Source organism: Herpailurus yagouaroundi, unplaced genomic scaffold (genome assembly GCF_014898765.1).
Source record: "Herpailurus yagouaroundi ecotype Mexico unplaced genomic scaffold, PumYag 77, whole genome shotgun sequence".
NCBI classification, from domain to species: Eukaryota; Metazoa; Chordata; class Mammalia; order Carnivora; family Felidae; genus Herpailurus; species Herpailurus yagouaroundi.
Window position 1 is genome coordinate 20,792,514 of NW_024412388.1, and position 15,745 is coordinate 20,808,258.

General features: G+C 54.6%; 1 protein-coding gene across 7 annotated transcripts in view; it reads right to left on the reverse strand.

Moving 5' to 3' along the window:
* Positions 1-15,745, reverse strand: part of FGR (FGR proto-oncogene, Src family tyrosine kinase) — a 19,979-nt gene that overhangs the window by 3,267 nt on the left and 967 nt on the right. For 2 of the 7 annotated variants that reach the window (XM_040466458.1, XM_040466446.1), the window contains exons 2-9: positions 8,307-8,369; positions 7,079-7,311; positions 6,484-6,586; positions 5,568-5,666; positions 1,744-1,847; positions 1,348-1,497; positions 484-639; positions 219-398 (exon numbers count right to left, since the gene is read on the reverse strand). In XM_040466458.1, the coding sequence (XP_040322392.1) occupies positions 219-398; positions 484-639; positions 1,348-1,497; positions 1,744-1,847; positions 5,568-5,666; positions 6,484-6,586; positions 7,079-7,298 (1,012 nt within the window). In that variant the 5' untranslated portion in view covers positions 7,299-7,311; positions 8,307-8,369. Of the gene's footprint in view, positions 1-218; positions 399-483; positions 640-1,347; positions 1,498-1,743; positions 1,848-5,567; positions 5,667-6,483; positions 6,587-7,078; positions 7,312-8,306; positions 8,370-8,955; positions 9,071-9,372; positions 9,396-15,745 lie in introns of those variants that run through there. The other 5 variants (XM_040466453.1, XM_040466471.1, XM_040466467.1 and 2 more) reach the window with 5 other exon arrangements.

A 15,745-nucleotide genomic window follows, 5' to 3' on the forward strand; every position in this document is an offset into this window, starting at 1 on the left:
CCAGACCTAGCCTCAGCCCCGGCCAGTCTACCTTGGCCCCGCCCCACTACCAGCACTCACGGGGTTTCACCCATCCCGGCCTCGCTCTCTGACTCTACCGAGTCCCCTGTCCCGTCGCGTCACAGATCGCCACTCAGGACCCTCCCCTAGAGATCCCTATTTGAACTTCCTCCCAAATCCCGCCCTCCCAGACTCCGCCTCCTGACCCTGCCCCTCACCGTGGCACATGAACTCTGTCACTATGTAGATGGGCTCCTCCGACACCACGGCGTACAGCTGCACCAGCTTGTCGTGCCGCAGCAGCTTCATGATCTGCGCCTCCTCCAGGAAGGCCTTCGGGGACATGGTTCCCGGCTTCAGCGTCTTCACCGCCACCTTCGTGCTGCCATTCCACATGCCTGCCAGGTGGCCGCGGTTCGTCAGCACCGGCTCGCCGACATCCCAAGCCCTCGCCCAGCCCCCGGGACCTCGGGACCTGCGTACCCAGCCACACGTCTCCGAAGCAGCCGGTGCCTAGCCGGCGCTGGAGCGTGATGGAGCTGCGGCTGATCTCCCAGGCGTCCTTGGCCAGGCCCATTGTCTGCGGCTTCATGGTGGTGCAGGCCGCTGTGAGCAGGTGGCATAGCCCATCGTTCACCTCTGAGGAGTGGGGTGGGGGGTGTTGAAGGTCACAGGCAGGCCAGGATGCCCCGCACAGCACATTCCTCATCCCATCCCAGGCTCCCCCCAACCCCCTCTGAGATCAGTGGAAAGGAACTAGGCCACAGGTGAGGTCACAGGCTGGGGCAGAAGACAACCTGACCCACTGAGTAGGTGAACACGTTCCTGTTCAAGGAAGGAGGTGGCACCAAGAGGGAGAGATGATCCCTGCAGGGATGCGGTGGGGGTGGGGGTGTCCTTCCCATAGGAGGTGGCCTCCAGCTGGGCCTCCAAGGTTAAGGTGGGATTCTAACAGGTAGAAATGGAGTCAGGGATTCCAGACAAAGATGTGGACATGAGGCCTTCACCCTTCCATGGACCTCATCTTTGGCCTAATCAACCAAAGCAGAAACCTGAGCATTGATTCCCAGCTTCTTCTCAACCCATCAGCCCATCCTGCAAGTCAGGCCTGTTCAGTCTCCTACCCAGCTTGGACATTAGGGGGCACCCTTTGGATGTGGACAGCCTCACCCCTGTTTCCTCTGGAATCCTACAGAGTAGGATCCTGGGCTGGAAACCCAGAAACTGGGGTTCCAATTCTACCCCAGGCACTACTGCTTTGGGAGCCCCTTTCCTTCTCTGGGCCTAATTCTCAGCGGGTTGGTTCAGGGATCCGAAGCACACACCAGCCCTGAGCGCCAGCCTCACCAACGTAGTGCTGCACCAGCTCCTGCACTGAGTTGAACTGGGCCCGTGTGGTGATGTAATAGCCACCCGTGTCCAGCTTGCGGATTTTGTAATGCTTCACATGGTCGCCTCTGGCCTCGTCCCAATCTCGGATGGACAGGGAGTAGGCACCTGTGGGAAAGGGTCACCTTCAAGCCTGCTCTCCTCCCCACTCCTGATCCAGGAGCCTGAGAGGCTCAAATGCCTGAGGACTGGGAATGTGGATGGCCACATCCCTTGAACCCTGTCCCAGTCTTATCTCTGCCCCCCCCTCCCTGTCCCAGTCTGGGCCCTGGGCCTTGACCCAAGCCTCTCGCCACTTCTCCTAGCCCCACCATAATAGCCCGGCTTCCCAGTTGCCCCTTCCCAGGACCCTACCTTTGGTAGTCTCACTCTCACGAACGAGGAAGGCCCCCCGGGCGTTCCCCGGGGAGAGCAGCTGCCTCTCCGCATCCTTCCTCCCGATCTTTCCAAAGTACCACCTGTTGGGAAGGGCCAGAAAGAGGCAGATCCACCCAGTTCAACCCCCAACTCGGCCTCCTGTGGGGAAAAGCCACCTCAGGAGCCAAGATTCCAGCTCCTCACCCATGAAACGGGGCTCATACACCTGCTTTGCAGCCTGGTCATGAGGAGCATGGAGACAGGAATGTAGAATTCTTGGCTCACAGGAGTGCCCAATAAAGGTTAGGCTTCTCCTCATTCTCTGGGTTTCTCTTCAATTAAAATCGCGAGGACCCCAGTCGTCCGTGACCTCATCAGGGTGCCACCAGTCCCTTAATGTATCTCACTACTGATCCTCTAGGGGCTCATTTTGCAGATGAGGAACTTGAGGCTCAGAGAGAGGAAGTGATCTGCCCATAGGACTGGCTGATAAGTCTACCTGCCCAGCCTAGTTCTTTTCTCACTACCCAGGCCATCTCTCAGATCCTTCTTCCCACACTCCTCCCTACCCCCAAACCCTTTCCTCCTTCCCCTCTTTCTGACTGCTCCTGTCTGGCTCTGACTGCTGCTTTTCCTCCACATTCTTAAATTTGGATATTCTTGGGGCACCTGGGTGGCTCGGTCGGTTAAGCGTTGACTTCGGCTCAGGTCATGATCTCATGGTTTGTGAGTTCGAGCCCCGCACCGGGCTCTGTGCTGACAGCTCGGAGCCTGGAGCCTGCTTCCGATTCTGTGTCTCCCTCTCTCTCTCTGCCCCTCCCCCACTTGTGCTCTGTCTCTCTCTGCCTATCAAAAATAAATAAAAATGTAAAAAAAAAAAAAATTTTAAATTTGGATGTTCTTCTAAGTCTCAACTTCAACCTCAGGCCCAAGCATTCCTGCTCTCTCTTGGATATTTTTCCTGGGACCAAATGATAGCTTAAAAAAAAAAAAAAAATTGGCAGGGACACCTGGGTGGCTCAGTCAGTTGAGTGTCTGACTTCAGCTCAAGTCATGATCTCACAGTTCATGAGTTCAGGCCCTACATTGGGCTTGCTCCTGTCAGTTTAGAGCCTGCTTCGCATCCTCTGTCCGCGCCCCCCTTCCCCCTCCTCTCTCTCTCCCCGTCTCTCTGTGTCAAAAATAAACAATTTGAGGGGCACCTGGGTGGCGCAGTCGGTTAAGCGTCCGACTTCAGCCAGGTCACGATCTCGCGGTCCGTGAGTTCGAGCCCCGCGTCAGGCTCTGGGCTGATGGCTCGGAGCCTGGAGCCTGTTTCCGATTCTGTGTCTCCCTCTCTCTCTGCCCCTCCCCCGTTCATGCTCTGTCTCTCTCTGTCCCAAAAATAAATAAATAAACGTTGAAAAAAAATTAAAAAAAAAATAAACAATTTGAAAGAACATTTTAAACTTTATTTATTTTGAGAGAGAAAAAAATAAACAGAGCACACAAGTGGGGGAGGGGCAGAGAGAGGAGACAGAATCCCAAGCAGGTTCTGCGCTGTCAGTGCAGAACCTGACATAGGACTTGAACCCATGAACCTTGAGATCATGAAGTCAAGAGCTGGAAGCTTAACTGGCTGAGCCACCCGGACGCACCCCAAACTGCAGTTTTTAAAAAATGTTTATTTTATTTTTGAGAGAGAGTGAGAGAGACAGAGTGTGAGCAGGGGAGGGGCAGAGAGAGAGGGAGACACTGAATCCGAAGCAGGCTCCAGGCTCTCAGCTGTCAGCACAGGGCCTGACGTGGGACTTGAACCCACAAACTATGAGATCATGACCTGATCCGAAACCAAGAGCTGGACGCTTAACTGACTGAGCCACCCAGGCCCCCCCATTTAATTCTTATAACATTATGAGGTAGGTACTTTTGTTACATACACCCCCCCCACCCCCATTAGACAGATGAGGAAATTGAGATACCTAGTGGTTAAGCAACTCACCCAAGGCCACACGCTCTTCAGCTGTGTTGCCACAATAGGAACCCAAGCTGTCTGCTCAAGAGCCTGCACTCTTAACCACAGCACTGCTCTTAACCATGACACCGTAGTGAGTGAGCTCAGAGCTTCGTGACACTGCTTTGAGGGTGTGGACACAAGCATGAACCCCCCAAACCTCCTACCTTCTGCATCATCACCCGTTCTGTCCTCCATGACTCCTACCACTTCGCCCAGATGAAGGCCTCACTCCTCCCCGAGCTCTGGGCCCCATCTACTCCCCTCTGCTCAGAGACATCTCTCCCCTACCAGCCAGCCCCCACGTGAAGCCTCTCCATCCCACCAACCTCTACATATGCCCATGTTTCTTCCTTCCCCCCAAAACTGTTCTAAGCCCTAACTTGCCATCAACATTCTGTTATATCTCTCACCTCCCCTTCACTTGATAAAGCACTTCACACTTGGGTCTCTGCTTCCTCACCTCCTACTCCCTACCAGGCCCTGCTGTCTGGCCTTCGCCCCCCTCTTCACACAGAGAGATCCCTCACCAAGGTCACCCCCATTGCCAAACCCAGTGGCAGCCTCTGACACTCCCTTTCTTGTTTCCTGCAATCTTTCCTCCGCCCTCTTGGCTGTTCTGACTTGGCTTGGCCTGGTTTTCCAACAGCAACTTCTCCTTTAAGGCAGCTTTCTCCAAAGTTGGGTCCCAGGGCCAACCTCTTTCCCACTCTCCGTCTCTTCCTTCACCCTCCTGTGCAGCTTTAATTGTCACCTCCATCCTGAAGAGCCCCAGATTTCCACCCCGGCCCGGCTGTGCCTCTGCAAGGGCCACAGCAAACGAAGAGCCTTAATGCCAACTAGGAAAAGATACCTCTTCCTCTGGCCTAATTCAGCAGCCTGGCTTGGCCTGGGTGGGGCCGCTCTCCTACAAAGCACAGCCTAATCCAATTCCTGGCAGGGTCCTCCACCTGGCTGTTCCTCTCTACGAATCTCACCCCAACGAGTCCCCCACCCCCAGAACCCAGGTACCTATACCCGCTCCCACGTTCCCCACTTCAGCAAATGGCACCCTCACCCACTCGGTTCCTCAAGAAGACTTTGGGCCATCCTTGATTCTTCCCACTCCCCATCACCCAATGTCAAATTAGTCACCAAGTCCTGGTCTCTCCAATCTTTTCTTTTCCCATATATGTATATATAGGTGCACATAGATAAAAAGTTTTTACGAGCCTCAGTTTTCTCATCTGTAAAATGGGGACAATAATAATATCAAATGTGTACTTGTGAGAATTAAATGCCTCAAGGTCGGTAAAGCACCTGTCATCACATCTCGGGTTATAATGGGACACCATGAATGATACTCCCCTGCCTCCTTAACAGAATTAATTCTAAGTAGTGTCCCCTTGCAATTGTTCAGCGTTTTACAATTTTTTAAAGCGTGTGTCCTGTTGTTATCATGGAAAGTCAATATGGAGAATGCTTAGCAAATGCAGTCAGACTATCTGGGTTCAAATACCAACTCCACCTACTTACTAGCCATGTAAACTTGGGCAGGATATTTGATTTCTCTGTGCCTCAGTTGCCTCATTCATAAAACAGGATAAGATTAGTTCCTAACTCTGTTAATAGACAGAAAGCACTTTGACGAGGGCCCAGAACATGGTACGTGCTACATAAATATTGTTTACTGTCATTATCATCACTGTTCTCTTATTCACAAAATGACCTCACAGAATTGTAAATAAGAAGATAGGCTCAGAGTGGGGCTGTGACTCAGAGGTGGCCTTGGACTCCAGGGTCCTGTCCTGTCCATAGGGATAGCCACCCCCCCACACACCCTACTCACTCTTCAGCCTGGATGGAGTCCACAGGGGCCACGTAGTTGCTGGGAATGTAGCCAGTTTGTCCAGAGCTGAGAGACCGAGCTTCCCACCAGTCACCCTCACTGCAGGCACAGGACACAGGCTGTCAGTGGCAACCCGGCCCCCTGGAGCACCCTGGGGCCAGGCAGGGCCGTGCAAAAGATCAGGTGGAGACTAGCCCTGCCAGCCCCTCACTGTGGACACACACACACCCCAGGGCTTTTGTCTGCTCTGCCCTCAGCCACTGCAGCTGCCCCAGAGACTTCTCCCTACAGAAGCAACATGTCTGGGGACACGTAGGACTCCTGGCATTCTCCTCTGGCTCCTCAGCTGGGCTGGGGTTTGGGTAGGCAGTGGACAGCTAATTCGGTCACTTACCCACTGAAAAATCCTCAACCACCCCCAATGACTGCATATTTCCTTCTGGATAAAATCCAGATTCTTCAACATGGCTTAAAAAGCACTGCAGAATCTGTTTCCACCCACTTCTCTAGCTTCTGCTCTCTCCATTCTACACCTCGTACTTTATAATCCACCTAGACTGAACCACATGGTGGTTTCCAGAAGTCATCACGGATTCTCATTCTCTCTCACTCTCTCTTCCTCTTTTCTCACCTCTTCCCTCAACATCTATTCATTTTTTCTAGTCTCACCTTAGCAATCACCTCCTCCAGGAAGCCTGCCCTGATCACTACTATCCTGGAGACCGCATACAGTGTTCTTTCTGTGCCCCTATGTTCCCATGCTCCCCCTACATAGCAGCAATTACTCAGAGTTGTTATTGTCATGTATCTGTGTCCCCAACTAGGCTGGAGTTTTCTGAGGGACCAGGTAGGATTCTTATCTGGGTCGTGTTCCCAGCCCAGGCCATGTCCTGAGCTGGGGGACCTGGTTACTTACGTGTTATTCAGGATGTGGAACTTCTCACCCTTGGTGAAGGTGAGGTCATCCTCTGTCCGGGCCTCATAGTCATACAGAGCGGTGAACAGGGTCACCCCAGCCCCTGCAGAGTCAGGGCTACTCAGCAGAGTAGGGCATGGGACAGGGGACTCCAAGGTGACTGCACCCCCAGAATCCTGTTCCTCACACAGGCTCTATGCCTCCCTACTGCTGCAGTGACTGGTTCCAAAGGCCTTTGGAGTCCAGTGGATTTCTGATTTGGGCCTCACAGCTTGGCTCCACGTGGATTCAGGACACATGCCCTCAAGCCCATCCCACCCGCCCTGGGGAGTTCCCAAGTCACCCACTCCTCTTCCCCGCCAAGACTTCCCACTTGGGTCCGTCATCGGGGTCCCTCTCTCAGATGGGAACAGAGCTATGTCTACCCTTGAAACTGGGTTTCTGAAGGTAGGCCTGTACACTCTCCCTCTCAGACTGTGCTCTGAAAGCCGGGCCGTGTTTCCCACGTCACACTGGAGGCTCCTAAAGACGTCTCCCTTTCCCCCAGGTTTTCCCAGGATCCAGGCAGTGCCTGCCTCCCACCCACTGGACTCACCTGAGATGCCCCTGATGACGCCCCCATCGAGGAAGGGGGTGCTGGTGGACTGAGTGGGGAAGTTGTTGTAGTTGGGGATATGGACAAAGGAGGACACAGGCCGGGCCTGAGTAGGGTCAGGGCCATAGTGGTCCACAGCCCCACTGCCCCTGAAGTCCCCTTGCAGGCCAACATCCTCCTTGGTCCCCGGCTCCAACTTCTTGCAGAACACACAGCCCATTCCAGGTGCCCTGCTACAGAATGGGGCATGCCTCACTCTGGGGCCCCTGCCGGACGTGCTGCCCTATGCACACACGCGTGCACCCGTGCACACGCACACTCACGCAGGCATGCCGTTTCCCCTCTCCGGGTCCCCACCTAGTGAGGGGTGAAGGTGGGGCAGGGCTACCTTTGGGTCTATCTCCCCGCTGCTTTGTTCGGAGAGAGAATGTATACCCTCAGTGTGCTGCTTTGGGACGCTGCTGGGTTGATTCATATATTTTTGCCTCCTGTTCCATCAACGTGTTGTGGTTTTGTGACACTCTTCAGAGTGCTGGTGCATGTGCGTCTTTTGTGCGTCTCTAAGTATTTGTGACTACACACATTTGTGGGTGTGTGTCTATATGTGTTTGTGCAGCCTCTTATGAGTGTTTGTGTGTCTGTGCGGGTATGAGTGTGGGCGCGTGTCTGTGCATGTGATGGCTCCGGGTGTGTTCATGTCTCATCAGTTGCACACGTATGTACATGCTTCTGTGCAAGTGTGTGCGTGTGTGTGTGTGTGTGTATCTCTCCGTGCATGCAGGTGGTCTGTGTGAGTAAGTGCTTCCGTGTCTGTGTGTCATGACCAGGTGTAGAGCCCTGTGCGGGAGCATATATGCCTGTCTGTGTGTGTGTGTGTGTGTGTCCGTGTGTGTGTGTGTAAGTACGTCTGGATGTCTCTGGGTGTATATGTGTGTCTCCCTCTGCGTATGTGCATGTCTACGTATCGAGGCGTATTTGCATGTGAGCGTGTGTGAGGGCTCTGTGTGTCTGCACCTGGAGATTCCCTGCGGAGGGGGATCAAGGCCATTTCCTGTTGTGGGTCCAGCCTCTGGCCTCTCAGGCTGCCTCTTTATGGTTCCCCCATCTGTTACCTAGCAACAGGGCCCACGTAGGAGGAGGGGGCTGTGATGGGTTGTGGGGCTCGGGAAGGCCACCCCACCCCTTTTCCTGACCCTGAAAGCCCTCAGTCCCCGCTCTCCCCACTCACCCCTCAGGCCCCTACTCCTGGGTCAGTGGGGCTGCGGCATGGTCCTCGGGAGGGGCCAGAGACCTGAGGGCGAGAGAGAAGGACGTGGAAGACGGAGGCTCGGCCAAGGTTCTTGGAAGCCGGCTGCCCGATTTGCCCTCTTCGGGAAGCCAGGCCTGGGCTCTGTCCCGGCATGACTTGACACATCCACCCTCACGCAGGACACGTCACCCACACCAACTCTCTCACACTCACATCCACCTGACACACCGGCTCACCAACACGGACAGTAACACGCCCCGGCACAGAGTCACACACCAACACCCACCGCCCACACTTGCATGGGCGTGCCCGCCAACACCAACACACTCACACGAACCAGCTCTCACACGAGCCCAAGCTCTCGCGCGTGGACACACACACGCGCGCGCGCACACGCACAAAGGCACACAGGCTGCCTCTCGGGTTGACAGACTTGGAGTCAGATGCTCATGTTTTTGCGCTAGACTGGTCCCTCTCATTGGATTTCTACCGAGCGGTGCTCTCTCACTCATAGGCCCCCGGTCCCTGGCCCTTCCTCTGCACGATGCCCCCGCGCCCACCCCGGGCTCCGTAAACCCCCAGCAGCCCCAGGGTTACGTCTGGTGGCAGACTGAAGGGGGACACCTACCTCCAGAGCTGGTTCCTACCCCCACGTCAAAAAAGGCCCAGTCAGAAGCCAGGGCCACCAGGATCCCTTGGGGAGCCCCTAAACAAGCCAAGGCTTTCCCGGTAGCTATGTCCTCTGAGCAACAGGGCAGGCAGATCATTGAGCAAGGGCTCCCCACGCCCCGCCAGAAAGAAACTCTGCCATTGCAACACTTAGAGAGGAACTGCTGGGGAGAGGGCTCGGTTTCCTAAGATGTGAGAGGAATGGACAGTTGTAGGGTGGGGCCAACCCAGTGAACCCTGATTTCTCCCAGAGGGGCTGAGGACCTTCGTGACGGGTGCCCTCGTCTTGCCTTTCTTGACCCCTAAGTCCAGTTCCCTTATGGATAGCCTCCTCCTCTTCTCTCTGGATCCTGCCCCTCCTACTGAGCACACTCACCTCTTCCAGGAAGGCTTCCTGGCTCCACCAGATCCAGCTGCCTAGCCGATGGCTCTGTCACATCAGTGCCCCGACCCCCACTCTAGACCTACCAGCACCTCTCACTCTTCACCGTAACTGTTCTCCTGTGTGTGTAGGGGAGGGACACCCATCTGGTGAACTGCGAAGGCGGGCTGTGGTAAGAGCCCTAAAATAGCCCATGCTCACTAAGCCATTGCTGCGGATCTTCACCTCGGGACCCCTCCCCTGGGGCGCAACCACTGTGTCTGAACGGCTCCAGGACACTGAAGGCTGCTCAGGGCCGGGGAGAGAATATAGGTAGAGGGTGAGGCCACCCAGGGCCCAGGGAGGGAAAGGATTTCAGGCACTGAGGGGACAGATGGGGACAAGATGAAGACAAAGGTTGCAGGGTGAGAATGGAGGTCTTCTCACAGGAAGACACACACACGTCTCAAATGGCACACGGGGCCTACGCCCAGATTCACACAGCCCTCCTGACACATTCTTGGACGCGCACATTACCTCGCCTACACACAGCACCTCACAGAGACTCTGAGCTCTTCTCCACACATACCTCTTCAAGGATACCCACCTCCCCATGTACACACACCTCCGGCCCTCACCCATCTACGCACATGCACACAGCCATACACACAGCCTCTCCACAAGAACGGCGTACCCAGAGTTTACAGCCCTCACTATGCGCCAGCCACCGCGTTAAACACTTTACGTATATCCCCACGTTTTATTCTCATAACACCACCACGAGGCACTGCTAATATCGATAAGGCAACCGATGCACAGAGAGTTTGGGCCCAAGGTCACACAACAGGATGAATCCTGACATTGGGCTCCAGCATCTGAACCACCTCTCTCTGTTGCCTGGTCACAGACACGGATAATTACAGCCAATCGTGCAAGCACGCACAGATGCACGGAGCCCCCAGAGGGACACAGATCTGCAGACCCCTCTCCCCAGTCACAGACCCACACAGAGCGCCTCTCTGTAAGAGACACAAATTCGCACAACCTCTTGGGTCCCCACATAGATACAAGGTTGCCACTTCGGACAATGCCCAGATAAATATTACCACAACATTTTTATTTTTATTTTGTTTAATTCTTTTTTTTTTTTTAAGGAGGCTCTACACCCAATGGGGGGCTCAAACTTACAGCCCCGGAATCAAGAGTCACATGCTCCACTGACTGAGGCAGCCAGGCGCCCTACCGCAACATTTTTATTTTATTTTATTTTATTTTTGAAAACTTAAAAAGATTTTTAATGTTTATTTTTGAGACACAGAGAGAGAGAGAGAGAGACAGAGCGTGAGCAGGGTAGGGGCAGAGAGAGAGGGAGACACAGAATCGGAAGCAGGCTCCAGGCTCGGAGCTGTCAGCACAGAGCCCGACGTGGGGCTCGAACTCGCGAACATTGAGATCATGACCTGAGCCGAAGTTGGATGCTTCACCGACTGAGCCACCCAGGTACCCCCTACCACAACATTTTTAAATCAGCCTAATGGGAGCCCCAAATTCTGCATGACTGGAATGGGGTGGGAGGGGTGGTTTAGGAACCGTCAGCCTCTAGAAAGAGGCAGAGGGCTGTGTGGGCTGAGGAAGACGTGACAGTGAAGGGTGCAAGCAATGGGGAACAGCTCTCAGGACTTGGAACTCCCCGATGGGGACTGAAGCCCAGGGCCAGGCATGGCTCTCTGGGCACCAGTTTGCCAAGGGGTTTGGGGGAAGTGAGGTGAGGGGGCGGGGCAAGGGCTTGGCATCTGCATGGCCCAAGGCATTGAGGGGGCCACACTGGATGTGCCCTCACTCAGGAAGCTTTGTCAGAGGAAAGAAAGAAATGGGGGAAACCAAGAAAGAGAAGGCAGAGACAGAGACTGAGAGATACAGAGAGACAAAGAGAAAGAGAGGCACAGAGAGAAACAGTGCAGTGTGCTGGTACACTGACTCTCAAAAGAAAAAAGAAAAAGGTCCTGATTTGTAGCATTTTCTGATTCCCATGGTATAAATATTCCCACCATGGCTGATTTCGAGTAGCCGAGGTGACTTCCTGAACACTGGGCTGGGATGAGACTCACACAGTCAGCTCCCCAGAGCCAATCCTAGCTGGCTCCAGCAGCTGGCTGACAGCAAGAAAGAAAAAGAAAGAGACAAAGAGAGATAGAAATGAGAAATAGAAAGATAACAGAGAGCCAGAGACAGAAAAAGCGAAAGGTAGGAATGAAGAGAAAGACCGAGAACGAAAGATTCCAAGGCAGAGGGAAAGAGGCAGAGGAAGCAGGTTGGGTCCTCCGTGCTTGGGTATCTGCATACGGACAGCCCCTAGGACTCTCCCGCAGATCCTAACTGGTGCAAAGCCAAGGGTATTTGACTTCCTCGAAGTCTGGCTAATAATGATTATGCTTTAAAATGTCCAATTGGTTAAACACTTACTCAGCGCCTGGCATTGTGCCAAGCAATTCCCATGCATGATCTCATTTGGTTACCTGAGGAAGTAGGTTTTATTACTACCCCCATTTTACAGATAAGCAAACTGAGTCACAGAGATGTTTAGTAACTTCCTCAAGATTACACAGTAAGTAAAGGGAGACTAAAATGCAACCCCAATCAATTTGACTAATTCCACTGTAGGCACCGTTCTACTTTGTAGCCCTGGTAGAAGCAATAATGTGTGTCCCTTAATGAGCACCTACAATGTGCTAGGCCCTGTGCTACACGTTCTAAGTCCTCACTACAGCCCTGAGAGGCGAAGCCCAGGTTCTCTCGGACAGTCGTGATTTTCACAGCCGTAGAATCTGAACCCAGGCTTTTCTCTTCTCAGAGCTGAACTGGCTGCCTGCTAACACCAGAAAGGGAGCCAGCAGCTGAGAGAGGGGCCACAAGCATTCTGGCCACCGCAGGAACTCGGGTCGGTTTATGAGTATGCCCCTTAAACAGCTGGTCGACAGGAGTCAGTACCAGAGCTGAGGTCTATTCCTAGACCAAGGTGTTCCTGCCTTCAACACCTCCCTCTGTGTGGCCTTACCCGACTCTGTTCTTTTGTTTTTTTTTTTTTTCAATGTAAGCTCTATGCCCAACATGGTGCTTGAACCCACAACCCCCAGATCAAGAGTCACATGCTGTATCGACTGAGCAAGCCAGGCGTCCCTGTTCTTTGTGTTATTAGCTCTGGGACCTTGGATGAATGGTATAAGCCCCTCTGAGCCTCAGTTTTTGCATCCGTGCAGTTATTCGGAAGGCTTGAAGAGATGTGGCTCTTGACCAATGTGCAGTGGTCAAGTGAGGCTGAAAACCACAAGCAGCAAAGCTAGAAGGCCCCCCAGAGACCATTTATCAGTTCATCCCCCTCTAGTGTGTAGGGGGGGGAAGTGACTTGCTCAAGGTCAAACAGCCACACAGGGGATTCAAAGCCAGGACCATTAATTCAGGTCCAGAGTTGAGTTCACACCGTGGCTGCATTCTTCAGAGCCTGTGCAGGAGGTCATGCTGTCCCTGACTCGTATACGTCATATTTCTAGCCCCTGGCCAACTGAACATACCACCCCTGCCATATGGCAGCTGGCCACGCAGCAGGGAGCCTGCCTCCAGCCTAGCCCTACTCCTGGGCACAGGAGCCCCGGGCCCACCCACCCTCTCTTGAGGTCCACACTTCTCCAAGCCATGTCAGGGCTTTGATGTAGACACAGGATGTCCTGTTCCCCCCACCCCGCCCCCCCCCCCCCCCCCCCCCCCCCCCCAGAAGGTCCGGGCCCCCCAACCCGTCCCACCCCCCCCCCAACCCCTGCCAAGTATCCAAGTGGGACCTGGAAACAGATTTAAGCTGAATTCTACACAGCCTGACAACTAGCTCGAGACATTGGGGAAGTTGGTTCACCTCTCTGAGCTGTAGTTTCTTTGCCTAGAAAATAGGAATATAAATCTCTACCTCGTGGGGTTGCTTCTGAGGATCAACTGTGAAAGCACCAGGCGCACAGCTGGTGCTCAGTGAACTTTCACTTCCGCTCCTTTCCCTTGAGGAAGCCCCTCCAGGGCCCAGGGAGGTGGAGCAGGCAAGGGTGGAGAAGAAAGAGAAGTTCCCAGGGTGAGGTGGGAGGGCTGGGCTGGTTCAGTCAAATGGGGAGGGGGGGGGATTTCAGAAAGAGGGAACTGGGACTTTGGGCAGCAGCCGGAAACCACCATCCTGCAAGAGTTCCGGCTACTCTTCAGGGCTCTGGGCCAGCCAGGGGCAGGACACAAGTCTTGGCCCCACTGAATCCCATCCCCTCACCAAGACCTGACCCTCCTGAAGGCTTCCGTCTCTCACCTGCCAAGGCCCTGCCCCCCCTCACTGAACTCCAGGGTCCTTACTAACCCCCATCTTTTTCACTGAGGCCTTGGCTCTCATCGAACCTCTAACCATCCCACACCATCCTTTCTTGAGGCCTTAACAACCCCCTACCTCTGAACACCCAGGGCCTAAGGAGACATACCTCAGTCAGACTCTATCACCTGGTAGAGCCAGGTGGAGGGGGCAGTGGGGGGTGGATGTGGAGGAGGGGGCCTATCTTTGTCATACTGCTCTTACTCCACATGATCCTAAATGTGTCAGCTGAATTTTCTCCATGTGTGTGGGTAATGGTAGTTTCTCATCTATTGCTGAAAAGTCACCCACCAGCTTCTAAAATAAGGGTCTTTAGGGATTCAAGGTTTTGGGGAGATGGGAGCCATGGGTGGTTCAGGGGTTGCTGAGGGAATAGGAGTCTTCCAGGCAGGAAGCCTCCTTCCTGGTTCCACCTTAAACCAGCCCACACCCTTAAACTAGGGGGTCTGCTGGCCTGCTGGTCTGCTTGGTGCACAAGGGGTCCTGGCTTCTCTTTCCCCAGCTCTGAGGTCCCCCCTACCCAGCCTCCCAAGGTCTGGCCACTTCCTTTGCCACATTAGCCCCAGGTGGCTGTAGAGAACACCCTAACACCCACACATATGCTCACAGGCTCATGCTCATTCAAAGTCCAAACCATACTCACAAACATCCTGACACCTCGCTCACAGCTTCGGGCCCACTGGGGAGCAGGAACCAGCCATGCAGCCCAGGAACACCACACCATCTTCCACCATTCCCCAGTCACCCACTCCCCTCTCCACAGGGCTGCAGGGCATTTAGTAGGAGTGAGGGGGGGAACCGAGGCCTCAGCTCTGGCTACTTCCTTCACCACGTCAGGGACAAGAGGCCCTGGATTCAAATCCCTACTGCTGGCCCTGTCAGTCCTTCACTGCTGAAGCTCCATCTTCCTGTCTGTAAAGTGAGAACGGAGCCCTGCTTTTCCACGGTCCCACAGATGGAAGGATGCCTAAAGGCTCAGGGGTCACTGGGCGTGGCATCATAGGGGTTGGGGGACCGAACCTCAAACCTGCTCACTTTCCCAGTATGGGGCTTCAACAGATCCATAAACATTTATTTACTAGATGTCACTTGTGTGCTGCTCCCGGAGACCCTGTCAGGCTTTCTGTACCCCCTCCATGCTTTTGAGAAGGTGAAGGAAAGCATCCCCCTAGGTCAGTAATAACTCCTAACCCCTCTAAGGACACTGTGCAAAAACTGCTTTCTGCACCTGATTCTGGGGATTTGGGATGGATGGGGGGATGGGGGCTGAGTGGGGGCAGAGGTCATTCCCCGCCCCCCCATAATTCAAATGAGGAAAAGGAGGCCCAGTGAAGCCCTGTAACTGGCCCAAAGTCAGACAGCAATCAAGAGCCCAGTCTGGCTCAGTTCCCCCCGACTGCAGATCCTCACCCCAGAATGTCTGAACACTTAGCATCATTGCCTTACTCCTCTGTCCAGAAGCCTGCCCCTGACTGAGGACCCAAAACGGGGGCGGAGGGGGTACCAAAGGGGACTGCGTGGGCAACGCGCCCAACAGCAGCCAAGCGCTGGTCTCTCCCTCTCCACCCTCTGGTTGCTACGGAGACAGCCCCTCCGGGCAATCGCGGTCAAAAGCAGGATTTCCGTCGGGGCTGCCAGCAATTCCCGGATCCCGAGGGGAACGCGGACCGAGACCGCCACTGGGGGGGGGGGGGCGGGGGGGCCCGCCGGGGGCACCCAGAGGGGCCCATCCCTGCTGAGGGCGGGGACTTCCCCAGGAAGCCTGGACCCACGCCTCTAGCGCCTCGGAGGAGTCCCCTAGTCGTCCGGGACCCTCCCACCAGTGCCGGGGGCGGGAAAGTTTAGGGGGCTGCGATTTCGGCTGCCTCCCCGCCCTCTGGGCTGCAGGCCTCACCCTCGACTTCTGCTGATTTGGGATAGGGGGACTTCCTGGACCCCCAGAATTGTGCCCCACATTGTGCATTCTCCAGAAACGGTTCTCCTTGACCTCCTCCAGCA